This window comes from Peromyscus leucopus, chromosome 4 (genome assembly GCF_004664715.2).
Source record: "Peromyscus leucopus breed LL Stock chromosome 4, UCI_PerLeu_2.1, whole genome shotgun sequence".
NCBI lineage: Eukaryota > Metazoa > Chordata > Mammalia > Rodentia > Cricetidae > Peromyscus > Peromyscus leucopus.
In genome coordinates, this window is record NC_051066.1 from 116,700,567 (window position 1) to 116,721,141 (window position 20,575).

At 38.6% G+C, this 20,575-nt stretch overlaps 1 protein-coding gene across 1 annotated transcript in view; it reads left to right on the forward strand.

Moving 5' to 3' along the window:
- Window positions 1–6,805: 6,805 nt before the first annotated feature.
- Window positions 6,806–20,575, forward strand: part of Macrod2 (mono-ADP ribosylhydrolase 2) — a 1,962,999-nt gene continuing 1,949,229 nt past the window's right edge. The window contains exons 1-2 of the mRNA XM_028884439.2: window positions 6,806–7,099; window positions 12,100–12,216. Coding sequence (XP_028740272.1) covers window positions 7,054–7,099; window positions 12,100–12,216 — 163 coding nt within the window. The 5' untranslated portion in view covers window positions 6,806–7,053. The remainder of the gene's footprint in view (window positions 7,100–12,099; window positions 12,217–20,575) is intronic.

Here is a 20,575-nt window from a genome sequence, read left to right on the forward strand (position 1 = left end):
GCTAAAGATAAAGGCTAAGCTTGAAATAAATAGAGATGACTTCCTAATACAGAAGGGGCTACTATAAGTCTAGTGTGTATGTTTCTATACTAAGTTCTACTATGTTCAGGGTTGCTGGTGATTCTATCTTTTATGTTACCTCTAGAGACATATATTATCCATTTTTTTTTGTAGTATATGGGGATGCCTGAGGCTGGATAACTTTATGGGTTTGTTTTAGTTCACAGTCCTTGAATGTGCAAATATCTGGTTAGCAAAGTCCAGACATAATATAGGGTATCACATGGCAGCAAGGACAGGGGTCCATCTGTATATGTGCATCTCTTCTAGTCTCTTCCTTTTTGGGTTACATTTTTTTAAATTTACTTTGTAGAAGGTGGGCACACATATGCCATGATACACATGTGGAGGTCAGAGAACAACTTGTGAGAGTCGGTTTTCTCCTTCCTGTGGGATTGAAATCAGGTTGTTGGGCTTGGTGACAGGGACCATTACCTACTGAGCCATCTTGCTGGCCTGTTCTTCCCCTTCTTATACACCCACCACATTCAATCATGGGGTCTCAATCCTATTGACCAGATCTAATTCTAATCATCTCCAAAATGCTCTAAGATCAAGTTACCAACACTCTTCAATACCTCATAATGGGGGTTAAATCTTAACACACGGAGCCTTGCAAGGGACACACAAGCTATATACAAACCACAGCAAGGTGCCATTAAGTATCTGAGCTAACCTGACATCAACCCACAGCTAAGGCACCCTTAGGCTATGGCAGATAAGAAGACTATGGGCCAAATTTGTTTTGTTCTCAAATGAGTGTTCAAGGCAAAGAGTGGAAATATTAAGATAACTAAAAAGTAGAACAGGTTGAGAAATTATACCTAAAGAATACACAACTTTCACATCATGTCCAGGTAATTACTTCAGAAAGACTATTGTCATGGATTTTTAAATCACTCCCTTTGTTAGTTTCCATTGCTATAGCAACAAATCATCATAAATGTAGAGGGTTAAAATGATACTTGTTCTTTTTCAGTTCTTGGGGCCAGAGATCTGAAATAATAGTTAGAGGCATAGTTTCTTTTGGAGGCACTAGGGAAGAATACACTCCTCCCCTACTCCCCTCTTTTGTTTTTTATGTTGTTGTGCTGGTAATTGAACTCAGGATCTTTGGATTGCCAGGCAAGGGCTCTACTGCTAAGCCAGAACTTACCCCAGAATATTTTCTTTTTATTTGTTCATTCTATTTATGTGTATGGGTGTTGCATTTGTTTATCTGTACCACATGTATGCCTTTGAAAGTCAGAGGTTATTGGCTCCCCAGCACTGGAGATGGAGGTGTTGTAGCTGTTGATATCTAAACACAGGTCCTCTGCAATAGCAGGTAGCATTTTTTTTTTTTTTTTTTCTTGAAACAGGATTGCTCTGTGTAGCCCTGGTTGTTCTGGAACTCTCTTGTTAGACCAGGCTGGCCTCGAACTCACAGAGATCACCTGCCTCTGCCTCTCAAGTGCTGGGATTAAAGGCGTTCAACCCCCACCTAAGGCACAGTAAGCATTCTTAATTACTGAGCCATCTCTCTGCCCACAGAATACATTCTTTAACCTTCAATTTTCAGTCTGTAGTGGCTGCTAGCATTCAGTGACTTGTATTTACATTCAGTCTCTGTTCAGTGGTCACTTTCTTTTTTGTATAGTTATGTGCTCCTTAATGATGGAGATACATTATGAGAAATTTGTCACTATACAAATATTATAGAATGTACTTCACAACCATAAGTAGGATGGACCAATTACTCAACCTCACCTCCTGATGCAGTCAGTAGACAGTGTAAACATAAAATATATGCAGCTGCTGTAAGCATGACATGGTATACTTTTGACAGTAAACTTCATTTTTTATAAGTAGAGAAATAGACTCTAAAAATGTTAAAAAATAGAGAAAAGTTAATACATTAACCTGTAACAGTCACTTAGTATTCTGTATATATATATATATATATATATATATATATATATACATATATATGCAACATACTATACGCAATTGTATGTGCTATCCTTTTATACAACAATATGTTTACAACAGCATCACTAGAGTCAGATGAGTAATGCATTGTGTTATGAGGTTACAATGACTCTGATGTCACTAGACAATTAGAACTCTACAGACCCACTATAATTTTATGGCAATATCATCATATATGTGGTTCATTGTTGGAAAATGTTATTATTCACTGACTGACTAGTTGGACCTGTCTCCTTTCAGTAATCACAATTGAAAAACTGATAAACTATCAAAGTGCTTTATATGAAAATAAAGGATCACTTAAGGCAGAGACAGAGAAACTGAGAGTAGAGGTCAAGTGGGAATCAAGGAAGGTTTGATGAAGAATGGTATTGTTTGGATGGCTTTTGTTGTTGTTTTCTTGTTTGTAGAAGTCTCAGTAGGTAGCCCAGGATGCTATAAAACTTAGTCTTTTTGTCTCAGTCTCCTGTGTGCAGGGACTGCAGGTATATACCACCAATACCAGACCTACAAAAATGATGCTAAAGTGGTATCTAAAAGACGAGAATAAGTCATTACACAAATCATGGTTCAGATACAGTGTCAATATGGAAAAAGGTCATGTAGTGAGGACAAGGTATGTTCAAGCAAATGAAAAGTTATAAATGTTGGTATAGCTAGAGCCACAGATTGGGGGTAGGAGTGAGGGACAGAGAATGGCATAAGCCTGGATTGGCGGGAGACGGTTACTCCAATCTTGATGACTGTACTAGTTAACTTAGGACAGCCAAAATAAAATCCCATAGAATAGGGCTTAAGTAACAGGAAGTTAAATTTCTCACTCTTGTGGAGGCTGAGAGTCTGAGATTAGTGCCCCAGCATGCTAGGGTTCAGGAAGTTAAATTTCTCACTCTTGTGGAGGCTGAGAGTCTGAGATTAGTGCCCCAGCATGCTAGGGTTCTGTTGATGGTCCTCTTCTTGACTTGAAGATACCAACTTTCTTTGTTTTTTATATGGTGGAGAAAGAATAGGGGAGGGAAGAAAGCCGAAATGTCCCTCCTATTAAAAGTGATGTCCTAAACAATATTATCTCCAGATACAACCACATTGCACGGAAAGACTCTAAAACATAAACGCTGAGATGGGTCGGACACAATTGAGTCCTTAGCAAAGGCCAACGGAAGTTACTTAATTTACACCAATGAGATAATATGATCACATTTGACAAGATAATCCGAGATGAGGTAGGTGTACAGAATTGGCAAAAGGGCAGATGTGAACATGGAGGCTAGTGAGGAAGTGTTTTCAGTGGTTTAACTACATCCAGACAGCATTTCTGTTGGAAAATAGAGATTTCTACACTAATCCAAGAGGTAAAGTTGAGTAGATAGAGCTCTTCATTTGATACAAACATGACAATATAAGAAACACCTGGTATGGGGCTTAGGTTTTCACATTGCTTTACTGAATGAGTGATAAAGCTCTTTAGACCAGGAAAACTCAAAGGAGATTAAACATGGGGGAAGGATCATAAGCTCCTTTGATATCTGGAACATTTCAGGAATGTTTGAGAGATTATTTAACCCTTTTCAATGATGGTATTTTTATAATTATTAAACATAAACACTTAAACAAATACTGCCTAAATAGCAGTGTCTTAACACTATAAAAGTCCCAGTTCTTTGAACTCACATGAGAAAACAGTCAATAGTGCAACATTTATAAAAAAAGTATAGGTTGGGAGGGTTGGTCCTGGGCTGGAGTGCAGCCTCTGTCTTGAAGGAAAGTTGCTTAATATGAGGCACTTTCTGGCAGACACTTAACAGTTAGCATTTTAGAATAAGTCAATTTCCCCAAACAAAATATGGTATTTAATTGTTGAACTAACCTGAGATGACATAATGAAATATCCAAGACAGGCTACTTAGGAAATAAAGGTACCCCTTTTTGCCTTTTGGTTCTGGAGGTTCAAATCCACTACTGAGTGGCCTCATTGGTTTGAGTCTCTGGTGACAATGCCATATCATGTATGGGGTGTTTGATGAAGCAACCTACTTACATCTTAGGCTAGAAAGCAGAGAGAGAGAGAAAAAAAAACCAGGAGTCTCTCTTTTCTCTTTCTTTCTTTCTTTCTTTCTTTCTTTCTTTCTTTCTTTCTTTCTTTCTTTCTTTCTTTCTTTCTTCCCGAGACACGGTTTCTCTGTGTAGTTTTGGCACCTTTTCTGGAACTCATCCTGTAGCCCAGGCTGGCCTTGAACTCACAGAGATCCACCTGCCTCTGCATCTCAAGTGCTGGGATTAAAGGTGTGGGCCACCACCACCTGGCAAGAAACAGGAGTCTCATAGTCCCTTTTACAGGATGCCCAATTTCACCACCTTGGAGTAGTGCCACATTCGGGAAGAAAGCTTTAATACTTTCCATGTTCAAACCACATCTCTTGGTTCATGTGAACATTGCTTTGACCATCCATGAGAATGTCATCATCTTTTCTTCCTCCTTCCCTCTCTCCCAAAGTTTATCCCTTTGACAATTTTCTCTTGATTTGACTTGAATCAAAGCCTTTCTAATTTCATTGTCAATATTATTTCAAATGTTACTTCCTTCTTGCCACTTTTCTATTTCTCCCAACGGAATAATTTTTATTGATTTGATAGCATTTAAAGAAAAATTCCAAAGAAAATATCAAAATAAATATTATTTTAAGATGTTGTGAATGAATTTTTAACTCTAATTACTCAAAACATTTTATTCTGTACAATTCTAAGTGTAGCCTCTCTTTCCCTTTCTTCATCATCATTATTATTTTTAACGTGTTCTAGTCCTCTTTGGTGGAGGGTTGTTTAAGGTTGAGGCAAAAAAAATCCTGGGATTGGGGCAAGTCTGTTGTGGAATATTATTTTTAACTAGGCAAATGCTGGGGATGTCTTTCTGGATGCTGTGAATGTGTTGGTCTGATTGATTGATAAATAAAATGCTGATTGGCCAGTGGCCAGGTAGGAAGTATAGTATAGGCGGGATAAGCAGAGAGAAGGTGGGGATTGGAAGGCTGTCAAGAGATGCTGCCAGCCACCAGCACCATGAGAAGTAAGATGTAAAGTAGTGGTAAGCCACAAGCCACGTGGCAACTTATAGATTAATAGAAATGGATTAATAAGAAATAGATAGCAAGAAGCCTGCCATGGCCATACAGTTTATAAGTACTATAAGTCTCTGTGTGTTTACTTGGATCTGAGTGGCTGTGGCCCTAACAGAACTGGAGAAATTTCCAGCTACAGACAAAGATGTGTTACATTTGTTTCTGCTGCGGAATATTACGTTAACTATGTGAAGGTGTGCTACATTTGTTTCTGTTGCATTTGTTAAGGATGTAAAGATGTGATACATTTGTTTGTGCTACATTTGTTTAATTATGTAAAGATGTGTTGCATTTGGTTCATCTTGCCTGTCTAAGGCACCTGATTGGTTTAATAAAAAGCTAAAAGACCAATAGCTAGGCAGAAGAGGGATAGGTGGGGCTGGTGGGCAGAGAGAATAAGTAGGAGGAGAAATCTAGGAGAGAAAAGAAGAGAATGAGGGAGAAAGAGAGGGACATACCCAGAGCCAGAAGCCAGGAAGCTGCTAGCCAGGAGAAGCAGTTTTAAAAGTAAGACATACAGAAAGTAAGAAAGGTAAACCCCCCCGAGGCAAAATGTAGGTAAAGAGAAACATTAAAATAATAACTAAGATAAGTCCAAGCCTTCACAACTAATAACAAGTCTCAGTGTCTTGATTTTGGAGCTGGTTGTTGGCTTAAAAGAAAGCCTGTTACACAAGCCTAAGCTACAAAGAGACCCAATATTAAAAAACAAACAACAACAAAAAAAAAAACGTGCTTCATATAGTTATTTGCCAACACATGTAACATAAACCCCAAATTGAATAAATGTGACTTTTCCAAATCCACTAAGCCAGCTTTGTGGAGAGAGACAATATATTTGGGGTAGAAGAGGACGCAAAAGTTATAGAACATAGGTTCTAGGTCACTGTACTCTTGTAGTAGAGTTTCCTGCAATTGAATTTTCTGAATCATGACAGAACTATCTAGGGTCAAGCTAGACCTTTGGATCAGAAGCCATTTTGAAGTCAACCAAGAATAAAAGACAACCGGGCACTGGGTAATACTCTTTGGAATTTGCTTTGATGTAGGACTTGGTCCCAATACCTTTTGCTTGCCAGTTCTTAAAACTCTTGAGTTGGTCCGGTGTACTCTGAAGCTTTCTGAACTTCACAGAATTCCAAGGAAATCTCTAAGCCAAGACTGAACAGCGGATTGCTCAGGGTCTGAAATCATTTCTTTTGGTTCTATTTCCCCACCAAGAGGAAAGCGTCAGATTATCAGGTAAAACCTTTCCAGACGAGGCGGTCACAGTGAGCTCGGACATCTCCTAGGACCCGCGACCCCTTCATCCTGCAGTCCCCCACACAGCTGTCTCTCTCTTGCAGCTGGCTCCGGGTCACCTGGCGCACCTGCCAACGGGCCACGCCCTCAGTCCCTGCTCCTCCCGCTCCCCGCAGGCAGCTGCTGCACGCCCCGCCCCCGGCCGCGGAGCGGCCTCCGGCTCGGGCTCTGGCCCCGCCCCCTTCCAGCTCCCCAACGTCCTCGGCGTCGAGCCCAAGCCTGCGCCTGCGCCTGCGCCCTGAGGCTGAAGTCGGGGCGCGCCTTGGCTAGAACGCGGAGAGCGGCGGGCGGAGCAGCCAATGGGCGGCGGCGCTGCCTAGCGGCCGGGAGGCGGGGCCTGCGCGGGTGTTAGGTTAGCGCGAGGCGTGACCTAGTTGACAGGCTCTGAGGTGCTGCTGTGGCGGCGGCCGCGGGGCAGAGCGGGCGGGCTGAGGGAGGAGGGCGGCGACGGGCGAGCGGCGAGCGGCGCGGGACGCAGAGCCTTTGCACTTTTCCCACCCGAGTGTTTCCCCCCCTCCATCCCCCTTCCCCCCCACTCCACACACCCTGTTTGCCCGTGAGCCTGGGGAACTTGCAGCTTAAAGCCAGCCACCCCCACGGCAGCATGTACCCCAGCAACAAGAAGAAAAAGGTGTGGAGAGAGGAGAAAGGTAACCGGCCCCGAGGCCCCGGGGGCGGGCGGCGGGTGGGTGGGGGCGGGCGGGGGCCCGGCGGGGCGGCGAGGCGCCCTCCGCCCGCAGCCTCCTCGCGCCTTCTCGGCCGGTGCGGCTCCCGCCCGCGGCCGCGTCCACGTCCACGCGCGCGCGCGCCCGCCCGCCCGCGGCCGCGCGCCGCTTCTCCCGGGCACCTGCGGCTCGCGCACGTGCGGGCGCACACCCCCCTGGGCGCCGAGTCACCTCCTCCCCGACGTGCTCGCCTTCGGGACCCCAGCTGGGAGTTTGCACCGCCCCCCTCCGCCCCAGCCCCGGTGTCCCGCGCACAGGTGCCCGCCGGCCAGTGCCCAGGCTGCTGCTGCTGCTGAGGAGCCTAGGCGAGCCTGCACCTGCACCTGCTTTCCCTCCTTTCCCCGCCTCCGTCCCTCCCTCCATCCCAAACTGGCTCGGGGTCCCCCCCCCCCCACCCCCCGCTCCGCTCAGCTGCAGTGTGACTTCTGGAATTTGGAACCTAAAAGGAGCATCTTATGGGCGGCGAGGCTAAGTGCCTTCGGAGAAGTCTGAATGGGCTTTCCCCCTGCGATGTGTTTCTCGGTTACATCCCCATTCATAGTGGGGAGTCGCACAGAGTAAGACTGCGTGCACTCTGTGAATGAACCCTTCCCTGAGTTGTGTGCACACCGAGGCTTATCCAAATCCGTTAGATTGACAGTGGCACTCGTTCCTTTAAGAAGTAGAACTGGTGTGGTTTTTTTGTTTTTTGTTTTTCTTTTCTCTCCTGTCTGTCTCATCTCAGTTTCACAGGTCATATTTTGATGTAATGCTTGACTCTGGCGTATTTTCCGTCATCTTTTAACCTTTTATTCCTGCCCCTTCCCATTACAGATAAGCCATTTGCATTGCTACTACTGACTTGAACGAAATCCGTATATAAAGGATGAAGTTGAGCAAGTGTGCACAAATTTCTCTGGGCTGTCTTACAGAACAGAGATAAAGGGGTGAAAGTTGGTTTTCTTGCCGATAGCTTGTTAAACATTTTCATTTCAAGCCCCTTGGCCTTTTGGCCAAACAGTAGCTGCAAGAGTGAGGATTAGAAAGAATCCTCTAAATAGTGACTGCTTTAACAATGCATGAAAAAAAGGAGTGAGGAGGGAAGTTTTCAAATTCACTGCAGGGAAGACGTAACATGACTGAACTGCACAGTTGAAGTGCCCTTTAAATATTGAAAGATCTGCTTCAGCGTCGTTGTCTTAATGACTATGAGTGTTGAGAGAACTAAAACTTAAGATGTCACAAAACAAATGCTGTTTAGAACCAGGGTCTGATAGCAGAGCTGGACACGTAGCTCACTGGGAGAGCATTCTCTGACCTTCAGTAGGACTCTCTTCACCCAACACTGGGGAAAAAAAAAAAAATAAGTAAATTAAGAGTTCAGGAAAGAGTCATGTATGTGAAACAGTGTGACATTTTACTAGTGCTTTGCTTTTGTAGTAGCACTTTCACTTGAACACAGTTCTGTGAGCACTGGAAAAATCACACCCATTTTTTGATGGTCTTGATATGTTAACTTTGTATAATTGATGATAATAAAACAATAGTGTAAAACCATTGACATTTGTTCTCACTAACATGAATCATTGAAAATATAGTGAATATCTAAAGACTATTTTTATGTTAGAAAAACAGTTCCTAAAGTAACATCTATACACTTGGACTGTGATGAGCAGACATTTCAGAATCTCTCTTTAATATCTTAATTATTTTTGCCTTTTGTTTCTTCTAAAGGGAAAATATGACCAAATATTTTTTTTTTAAAAAAATAAGCAAATGCACAAAGAAGGCTTCTAGTTACTTTCTTTTATCCCAGACTGAGCTGTTTCTGCATGAAGGGTAAAGTTAAAGGGAGATATTAGGAAGTGAATTCTTTGTATCTGTCCTCACAGGATGTCTGGTTTTTTTTTTGGAATAGTAAAGTGTGAACTATCATCTGTTAATCCACCAAAAAGGAGCTCAGGATTTATCATACAATAAAGAAGCCAATGGATTCATGCCCTTTTCCTCTCATACCACTGGAGAGTTGATGGCTTAGTACTTTTGCAGCTGTTACTGAAATCTAAATGAAGGCTTACCCAGTTCATTGAAATGTCAAGGCATTTTAGAAACATTTTAATTCAGTACCCCATGTAGCAAGTAGAACTGTTTATATACTTGGTTCACGGAGAAAGGATTCATTATAAAGATGAAGCATTAGCAGAAGAAAGTTTGGCAACGCCTGAGAAACTATTTCTTTTGCTTTCCATTTGTTTTACTGCTTAAACAAGTAATGGAGGATTTCTTGGTTAATATTGTCTTACCATTTTGAGCCCTAATTCAGAATCATTTCATGTGAATTTTCATTTCAAGCATTGTTTTTATTGCATTACATTTGGTGTTGTTTTTGTTCTAAGTATGTACATTTACTTTAAAATAAATAGAATGACAGTCATTTCTGTCTGTAACTTCTGGCATTTACATAAACAGTTGATTCATAGTGTCCCTCAGCCTGCTGTCTAGCTGTAATAATTCTGCACTGTGATCTGAGCTTTTAAAGCAGTGCTTTTGCCACTGAGGGTCAGTTCCCTTTTCTGACTTTGCGAGCCACTTCCAAAGCTACTTCTTCAACCTTCCTATTCTACCTGTTATTCTGTAATGAACAGGTGACACTGCCTTTATCATTCATGGAGAAATTAAGTCTCACTGGACAGTAGCAGCTCTAACATGCTCTCCATGGTGTCATTATGGCTGTTTCTTTACATTTAATTTAGGTTTTGTCCCCATTTTAGAGGGGGCACTTTTCTTCATTGTTTTAGGTTAGATTAACCCTTGTGCTTGTGCTCTTTATTCTGTTGCTTATTGTTTTTGAGATCTTGTGCCATCATGTATTCATTCTTTGGATATGTGTAATTTTTCACCATCTTTGTCTTTTCTCTGCTGTCTAACAGTGGTCTTAATGTTTGACCTTTCACAGGGATTCACCTTGAGTTGTGCTCCTTCTCCTTACTGCTTCCCTCCCTCCCTCCCTCCCTCCTTTTTTTTTTTTTTTTTTTTTAAAGACAGGATCTAATTCTGTGTAGCTTAGGTTGGCCTAGAACTCATTCTGTAACCAGGGTTGGTCCTGAACATGTGGCAGTCCTCTTGCTTTGACCCCCAAGTGCTAGATTACACGTGTGAGCCTCTATATCAGGCCTCACTTGCTTTTTTTTTTTTTTTCAGTACCCCAGAGTCCTGGATTTCAGTTATATTTGAATGAAACTAGTGTTTCTAAAGTGATTGAGTGATGATGATGAACGTAGTAATAGTTATTGAAGTTTTTTTTTTGTGCTCTGTGCTGTTTTTAATGCCTTATATGGGTTTTATCATTTGATTCTCCCAACTCATGAAAGTAGAAAATGGTATGAGGTAATGTAGGGTTAAGCTTTAAATACAGTTGTCCCATTTCAAACCCTAGTTGGCACTGGTCTACAAGCTCTGGGACGTTATGTGAGTTGTCTGGCCTCTCTGCCTCAGTTGCCTCACCTGAAAGTTGGGAAGAATACCTGTAATTATCTCATGAAGAATTGAGACATAAAGAGATGAGGCAATTGATCTAAGACCATATAGATTTATATAATGATTTAGGTCATAGGCCAAACTCTGTCAACCACTGCTCTGTTTTCAGTGCTATTGGTCACCCAGTTGATAAGACAGTGGCTTTGTAAAATAATTATTTTCTCTGACCTTCCTGTAGAACTTGATAGTATTTTTCTCCTTATATGTATTAAAGCTCTTTTCTCTATATCACTGGACCTCACAACCTTGGTGACAACTAGATTATATTTCATTATTCTTCTTTGTAACTGTTGTTGAATTTAACAACTTTTCTCTCTTTTTTCCTGTTTTCTGTTCTCCCTCTAGGACCAAAAATTTATTTTTTACATTAAAAATAAGTAGATTTACTGTTTTTCTGTTTTCTAGTGGATCATCTTGTGTGCAAACCAGGATATTCATAATCAACTTTAAATTAATGGTCTTTTTTTTTAAACCTAAAAGAAGGGCTATACAGCATGCCATACAAGTTCCTGTACAATTTTTCTCTTCTGTGGTCCTTCCCTTCCAGATAACATCTTATAGTTTCATTAAGCTATTTATGTCTCCTTGTTTTTATTGTTGTTCTGTTTGTTGAAGTGTCCTCATTTTTTACCTCTTTGTGGGAAGAAACTTATCTGTGCTTCATTAGTCATGACTTGTTATAAAAATTATTTTAGTGATACAAACATTGGAAACACTTGGCACCAGTGAGCTCTTTATAAACAGCATCATCTGCTATTCTAAGATGCTGTTTTATATTTTAATCTTAGAGTGTATATTTAAAATATGCATATTCTACCAGCATAATGCTATTACCGAATTGAGAGTACACTTTCATTGTTGATGGCCTTGTAAAATTGAGGAAACAGCTTTGTAGTTATGTTTCTTGTGCTCTCACTGCTTGGACATACCTGTCTCAGCAGTCTGCACTTTTCTTAATTGATATTCTTTTGTAACTTACTCAGTTGCTCTTTTGCCCTGTGAACTGAAAAATCATTCTTCCTGAAGTCTGTAAATGCATCACCTAGCATGTACTCCATGTTAGTCGGTGATGATAAGAAGAGTAAATGACTACTCATTTCCTGAAGTCTGTAAATGCATCACCTAGCACATACTCCATGTTAGTCAGTGATGATAAGAAGAGTAAATGACTTTACCTATTTCTTAGGCCATTTTAGGAATTTAGTCTCAACCAGCTTTGATTTTATGTTTCTTGCTAGTGTGGAATTAATTTGACCTCCTTTAACCCTCAAATATGAAATCATTGGATTGCATTTTGGTGTTCTTTAAATCTTTGGTTAGTATAGCATGATTAATATTTATAAATGTATTCAGTAGTTCCCAAGATTAAAATTTAAATACAAATGGAGATTCTGCTTTTATTTTGCAAGAACGTTTGCTGAAGATGACCTTAGAGGAGAGACGCAAAGAATACATAAGGGACTATGTTCCTCTGAGCACCATTCTGTCATGGAAGGAGGAGATGAAGAGCAAGGGCCAAAATGATGGTAAGTTTCTCAAGACAATTTATAGGCAGATGCTGTTCCCATATATATCATGTAAGACAATTGTTGACAGAAATGAATAACTGATATTCATGAATGAGGTATTTTTGAAATTATTGTTTGGTTGCTTTTAGTTACCCATCACATCCTTCTTAAGCTTAGGAATGTATAGTAACATAATTTGTGTTCTGAAATATACCACGTTTTCAATACAGTACTTTTTACAAGTACTTTTTTATTTTTTAAAAACTATTCTGCATCAGATCTTAAGAGAAAATGCTATAGAGATTTAGTCATTGGTGGTGTGGCATTTTGACCTTGCATTAGCTTTCATTTCCATTGTATTTTCTTTATCTTATTTTAATGGTTGCATATGGCTAAGAGAGTATATTGCAATACAGAAAAAACATTTCAGAGCACTTTAGAGAATGTATGTTTTATATGGTATGGTATTTTATGTCTACATGTAAAAACATTTGACAAAATTTACTTAGTGTTTTTTGGTTTGATGAAAGTCTGGATTGTATTAGAGTATAAGCAGATTTTAAACATTAAAAGGTACATGAAAATTGGTTATTCAGTATCAAGTGGTCAGCCTGAAATCATGCACACACGAGCAACATGAAATGGAATCAGCAAATTGTATTTGTATATTTATACATAGTATTTATATGTATACATAAAATATCCAAAGAAAAAGAGGCTATTTGTGGGGGAGATGGAAGGGGTTGGAGGGAGGAAAGGGAAGGAAGGAAATAATGCAATTATATTTTAACAATTTTTTTAAGTTTCTAAACAGAAAATTGTACATTTAACAGATAATTGATATACTTATCTCAGAATTAATAGTCATTGGTGTTAATCTTGATGTGAGGTTTAGACAAACAGCATACTTCGGAGCAAGGAAATTGACTTTGTGAAGTGGACTTGGACAATTCATTTTGCAGGTTGTGTCCTTAGACTGATGACAGTACTCAGTACCTTGGGATCAGAAAATGAAACCCAAGCGTGGAATTGTGGACAAAACCTGTGGAGAAAAACAGCTGATTTAAGCTTTGGTGTTTGTGAAAAGAACACGGTTGGGTTGAGCTTTAGACACCTTTCTTTCTTGGAAGGAGGAACAGGTGTGACACCTGGGAAGCTGGGGCTTGAGCATTGCTACAGGTTTGGCAGCTTGGGTCCTTAGTTAGGGCCAGTTTAGGCTGCATGGGCAGACACTATTTAAAAAACAAACACTGCAACAACAACAGAGGCCAAGCTTGTTAGGCTGAGAGTGAGAAGATAATTTTAATGGGTAGGTGGGGCAGTGACTTTACCTAAAGTTTAGTGGTGTTCTAGAGCAAGCTGATTAGGATGTTCATGTCTGACCTGCTTGGTCATTACTTTCAATAAAGGCAAGTTGTTTTTTAGTAATTGTCTCATTAAGACATTGGAGAGAAGTTAGTACTGTGTAATGCAAGAGCTTAGGGCCAGAAATCAGGAAAACAGGGTTTTCTGCCTCCTTGTGTGGGTCTCAGTTGTTTCTTACTTGTTTATACACAGCTGGTATTGAATAATTAGCTCCATGCCTAGCAAATATCCCCCATTGTTTTTGCTTCTTTCTTTCATCTGATTACCTTCTTGGTCACTGCAGTAGCAAGTCAGTTCTCTAAGGATATGGCACATAATGTTCACTTTAACAAATTTAGTCTTTTGGGGTAGAATTAGAGTCCTACTGCTGCCAGAGTATTCAAAGAGCAGTGTTGGAACGTAATGTTTAGAAACTTGGTTTTCTTGAGGGCTACTTCTGTTTTCTTTATTTCATTTATTTTTTTTACATTTACTTAGTGTGTGTGTGTGTTTGTGTGTGTGTGTGTGTTTGAGTGTTTGTAGGGGCAAGTTACGTTAGTACCACACCCCACTGTCCAGGTCAGAGGATGTCTTATAGGAGTCAGAGCCCCACTTCCGCTGTGTGTCTTGGGAATATAGTTTAGGTTGTCATGCTTGGTGGCAAGCATCTTTATCTGTTGAGCCATTTCACTGGCCCTGGCTATTTCTCTTTCAAGATTCAGCCAACAAATTACCATATTTGGTAGAATTTTATTGTTAGAATTCACAGTAGTTTGGTGTATTCAGGAGTACCACATGCTAAAATATGTCTACTAAATTAGAAAATATACATTGAATACACCTGACATGTTTTTCTCTTACATGACACTGTATATTTAATCTTGTGTCTCAAATCCTGTGTCTCAAATATGAGCTTATAATTTATAAGTGATTCACAGTTATTTTATGCACTATTTTTTTTCTGTTATGGTATTTTGAACTTTGAAGGCATTCCATGGGGAATTAGGTGATGTGATATGAATTGTATTTCTGTTAAACAATATTTTATTCTTTCCATGTGACATTTGAAATGTTTTTTGACCTCGTCTGTTGTGACCTGAAAACTGGAGGCTGGCCTCGTCCTTGTCCTTGAAATGTAACAGCTCATTATATAAGTGATGTTTGCTAATGTCTTCAATTGTACACACTTTACATATTCTTCATATGCACTTTCTTTTCGTCATCTCTTCAGTACTAAGTCATAATAAAATATTAGTCAAGACAGTTTTAGTACTTTAAAAGATGTTTAGTTAATTGGTGAATAGGAGCACAATAAATTATGTACATATGTACATTATGCATGAAATGTCATAGTAAAATTTATTTTGTATAATTAGACACAGTGGGAAGTTGCATATATGAACTCATAGTGATTGTGTCAGCATGCATAAGACCTGAGCAAGCTCCAGCCAGATAGAATCCCATTGTGGATGTGGGCATGAATTCCCATCCCTAGCTGGGGAGCTATTGGCTTTTGACGGCTGCTGAGAGATGTTTTTTTTTTTAATGGTATTACCCCTGGCATATTGACCACACTCCAAGGCAGGCCCCACACCCACTAGTAGGTGGCTAGTACAAACTGGACTTGATGGTTTTTAAAAAAGAGAGAAGGAAAACCAGAGTTGGGTGAGCAGGTAGGTGAATCAGGGAGAAGTTGTGAGGGGACCCCACACTATTATGTTAATGATTATGTTAATCAAAATACATTGTGTAGAAGTCTCAAAGAATTAATAAAAACATTACTTAAAACAATAAATATGTATAATTAATATATGCTAATAAAATACTGGGGATAACCCAGGCCTTTGTTCATGCTAGAAAGCTCTCTACCAACTGAGCTACATCTCTAGTCTATAGGTCATTATTTTGAATGTTTGAAGTGCAACTGAGGAATAAAAATAACAAAGTTTTATACTTAATTTTATTCAAATATCAGAAAATATTCTTTGAAAATAGTTTTGTTAGAAAACTTCACATTTCATATCTTATATATGCTTCCATTCAAATCTGATAATAGAGGTCATTTAGAAAACACCAAACTCTAAAATTCTGAGGTGTGCAGTCTGTAAGTCTGAATTACTTAAACATTTTTGGAGGTAATTGGAAACGTTTTGACATGTATGTATAGGTTGATTAAAGAGTAGAGGCACATTTATAATCTTTAGCTTCTTTCATATTAAAATTAGTAAGATAGCATACAAGTTCAGTATTATTAATTCTCCTTTCATTTGAACTGATTTCTATTCTTAAAAATTATTTCTGTGAAAAGTGAAGGCTCATCAGCTGTGGTACTGCTTGTCTGTAATTCGAGTATCCCAACTACTTGGGAGACTGAAGCAGGCAGATTTTAAATTAGAGGTTTGTCTGGACAACAGTGTGGTGTCTTTTCTCTTAATTTTTTTTTAAATGAGAAAGAAAAAAAACATTATGCCCTAACCACTGCGTCTTTTACTCTCTTTACTTTGAGATCTAATCTGAGTAGGATTTGAAATCCTGGTCAATGAATGACTTGTGTGCCAAGCTGAAAAGTAATGTTTAGAAGTCATCAAAAACTTGTCTTTTTCATTTGGACATGGTTTTAAATTTCATTTTTAATTATACAGTCTCTAGTAATTTTACATATGAATGTAATGTATTTAGATTTATATCCTCTCCCCACTAGCCCTCCAACTCCTGGAACCACTCCAGCCTCTAAACTTCAGATCTTCATTTGTTAAAAGTGTATCTTAATCATCTTTCAATATTAGTGTATAACCTAGTACTTTTATTTTAGTAAGTTTATAATAACCACTTTTGATTGGCAGTATGTTTATGAATTATAAGGACTAAGGAAATTGGAATGTAATGGTTATTCTATAGAACAGTCTATGGAGAAGGATGTGGGCAAGAGTTTTGTATAACATTCAGTACTTGTTTTTTTTTCCCCTTTATCCCCTTTTATTGAAAATATATTTTTTCTCACTTAATATACCCTGATTATGATTTTCCCTCCCTCTACTTCTCCTAGTTTCTTCCCACCTTTCCCCTCCCCCACCTGGCTCCACTCCCTCTTTGTCTCTCATTGGAAAACAAACAGGCTTCTAAGGGGTAATAATAAAATATAAGCTAAAACAAAAATTAACAGATTGGAATTGGACAAAACAGAAGGAAAAGAGTTCAAGAGAAGGCACAAGAATCAGAGACCCGCTCCTTGGCACACTCAGGAATCACATAAAAAACACAAATTCGAAGCCATAATATATACACAAAGGACCTGATGTAAACCTGTATAGGCTCTATACATGCTGCCTCAATCTCTGAGTTCATATGTGCATTGATTTCATTGTTTTAGAGGGCCTTGTTTTCTTGGTGTCTTTCTTCTCCTCTGGCTCTTACACTCTTTCTGTTGTTAAAAAAAAAAAAAGCAACATAGCAATAAAAATATTCCTAATGGCATTTTGCTGTGCTCATGATCAGCACCTTGCTTAGCTATCATCAGAGAAGCTTCCTCCTGCAGCAGATGGGAACAAATATAGAGAACCATAGCCAGACATTAATGCAAAGAATAACAGACCTTGGAACACTCAACCCCAAATGGACATCTCCATCAAATTCTTCCCCTCAGGCCTCAAGGAACCCCGAGGAAGAGGAGGCAGAATGAGTTTTGTTAAGCTGTAAAAGAGAAGTTGGGGCTGGAGTGGTGGTAGAGACGGTGGTAGAGATAAAGTGCTTGCTATGCTAAGTGTGAGGACCCAGACTTTGGATCTCTAGAACCCACCCAAAATCCCTGTAGGCATGGTGGCTGGCTGTAATCTCAGCACTTGGGAGGAAGGTACAGGAGATCTCTAGGGCTAACTTGCTAGCTAGGTTAGCTGAGCAGCAAGTTCTGGGTTCAGTTGAGAGTCCTTGCTTCAGTAAATAAAGTGGAGAGGAATAGAGAAAGACTCCCAATGTCAGCACTGAGCCTCTACTTGCATATGTGTATATGCATCTGCAGACACATGCACCTGCACACATGGAAACATGTATGAACACCATACACAGTGCACAAACACAGACACACACACAAAAGATAGAAAAATAAAGTACTGTTTCCGACTTTTATGGTATTAATTGCATTGTTTTATTAAATGTTGGATTATGGTTGAATGATAGGATATAGCTGGAAATGACCAAATAGTTGAGAAATGGTATTAAAACAGGATGGGTTTAGTCCAACCTTTTAGGAGGCAGGGGGAGAGGGGGCAGAAGGGGGCAGAGAGGGGCAGAGGCAGGTGGGTTCCTGTGAGTTCAAGGCCAGCCTGGTTGACAAAGTGAGTTCTAGGCCAACCAGGGCTCCACAGTGAAATGTCTCAAAAAACAAACAGCCCACCAAACAAAAACAGGATGGAATTTATAGAAATCTAAAAATTAGAGAAATTATTTCTTACTTAATTTCTCTGTTTTGATCTCTTTTTAGATTATATTCAGTTTAAGTACTATACTTTGAAAGTAAAATAATCTACAGAAACAGAAAAGAGCAAAACTGCAGTTTCTTAGATACAAATCTTTTGAGTATATGTAATTTTATTTTTCCTTTGTAAATGATCTTAATGTGAATTTTAAAATCTTCATTTTGGGGTTGGAGAGATGGCTCAGTGGTTAAGAGCACTGGCTGCTTATTGAAAACCTGAGTTCAGTTCTCAAAATCCATTTTGGTCTGCCCACAATCACCTGTAACTCTAATTCCAGGGAATTCTGTACCCTTTTCTGACCTCTGTGGGCACTGCATGCACATGATACACAGACATACAAGAGGGCAAAACACCCATACATATTATTTTGTGAAATAATACAATAAAAAATTTAAAACTATAAGCACACTTTGATTTATTCTGTAAGCAGTCACAAAGAGATAGTGTACAACTAAAATCTATATTTAAACAAAACAGTTCTGAAATTCTAACATGGGCTTTATTCTCGAAGCTTTTGCTTTTTTGTTCTCTTTTGCCGATAGCCATCTTCCTTTCTGTTTCTGGAGGAAGCACTGTTCATCTTACCTGCATGATTATTGTCATCTTTAAAGTCTTGAAGTTGAAAGACATCTATTCCCCCCAAAGTTTTCCTTTACTCACTTTTTGAAACAGTTTCTTTTCTATGTTCCTTTTCATAGAGTGATGATAGCAGTTGGCTCTATGTAGTCAATAGTAAGGTTATCTGATGAGGGTCTGTCTCTTTTATGATACTGTAATTACCATGGGGACTGTATTGTCTTCAGTATTCTTTGTGTCCTTGGTTGTCTAGCATAGTGCTTTTTACACAATAGATGGTGATTACTTGTCCTATGAGGTGACTAAATGGTAAACTCATTTGCCCATTAATATTATCAGTTTTTCCTTCCCACCTTTCATATTTTATAAAGATTCATATGAGAGCTTAGAAATTAAACCAGATGTTTGTTTGTTTATTTATTTATTTAAAAAAAACAACTTGTGTTTCCATTATTCAGGTTTCAGGACTGTTTGCTTCCTCATGATGCTTACATAAGGCATTCTTTGCTATGCTGTTTAGCCACATCTCACATCCCCCTTCTTATTCATGTATCTTCTTTCTCTTATCCTTAGCCCCTCATTTTTCTTTTTAATTATAATCTTCCATAGATTTAACAGTTTCTAAAATCTCTGGATCCTTACAGTATTTCAACTTTCCCCTCTAGCTGTTTTTACCCACCCTAATTTTTCTCTTTTAAGTCATTTTAGTAATTACTCTTTATCTTTCACACTAACTTACCCTACTTTCCTCCCACTCCTAATCTTATTTTTTTTATTTGAATTAGCCAGATTATTTTTAATGCTGCTAATAAATACGTTGCATCTTTGTAATATAAAGTTGGTTCAATTAAGTTTCAAATGTTGTATAACACAATGATATATTTCAGTAATGAAGATTTTACTTAAGTTGTATGTACATATTTAATTGAGGCAAGGATGCAAATTCATGGGTTAATTGCATTGTATATTGTTATTTTGTATTTATATTGTTACAACTTCAGTTTCGATTAATCTAAGTGATAGGAGAGTTTAAGTTAGATAAGTGAAAATATATACAATTGAGCCTGTTGCATGAATTTTTAAGATTGCCAATAATAACAATTTTAACATGTTTCCATTCTAGATTATTCATTTTGGCATTATTGATTCTTCATATTCAATAGCAGGAAGTTGTTTTAATATTACACCCGTTGCAAAGTTAGTAAATTTGCTTCAAAGCCAACTATGACTACAGATAGAATTTAGTTCTTGAGTCACACTAAATAGCTTGTAAATATTTTGGAAATAAATGGTAACTATAACTGAAAACATTGAAATTTCTGTTTAATGATGTTCTTGTGCAGCCTTGAGCACTCATTGAATCAAACATTTGTGAAGTATGATTATTTGACTTGTGAAGTGGAGAAGATAAGGTATATGAAGTTCTGTAGGAATTCACAATCACAATGTTTCTGCTTTTCCTCTGCTTCATTTCAACTATTTTTTAGATGGTTTTGACAACACATAAATATGCACTGCTGATGTATCACTGAGTATTAAGTAGATTGTTCTTGTATAAAGCGTGTTAAAAGATAGAAACCAACCCAATCTTAAATCTTATTTTTAAAAATACTTTAAGGATAACTTAGAATCATGGTTTCAAGATAATATATATATATATATATATATATATTTTATTTTATATATATATATTATAGTTCTCTACTAGTTGTATTTTACACACTAAATTTCACAATAATGTGAGTTTTACTTAAATATTAGCTGCTCAGTGCAAATAGACACCCTGAGATTTGTACAGGTTGGTGGTAGCCAAAGACAACACACTTTCAGTTCTAGTGGCCTTCCTTTGTGAGTCTTCATAATGTACTCTGCCCCCTTTTATTTATTTTAAATCTATGAATTTCATGACCGTCTTCTTTTATGGAATATTTAATTGCTGAAATTTTCCATAAGTATTGAAAACAAGAATTGAGGTGCAGCTTATT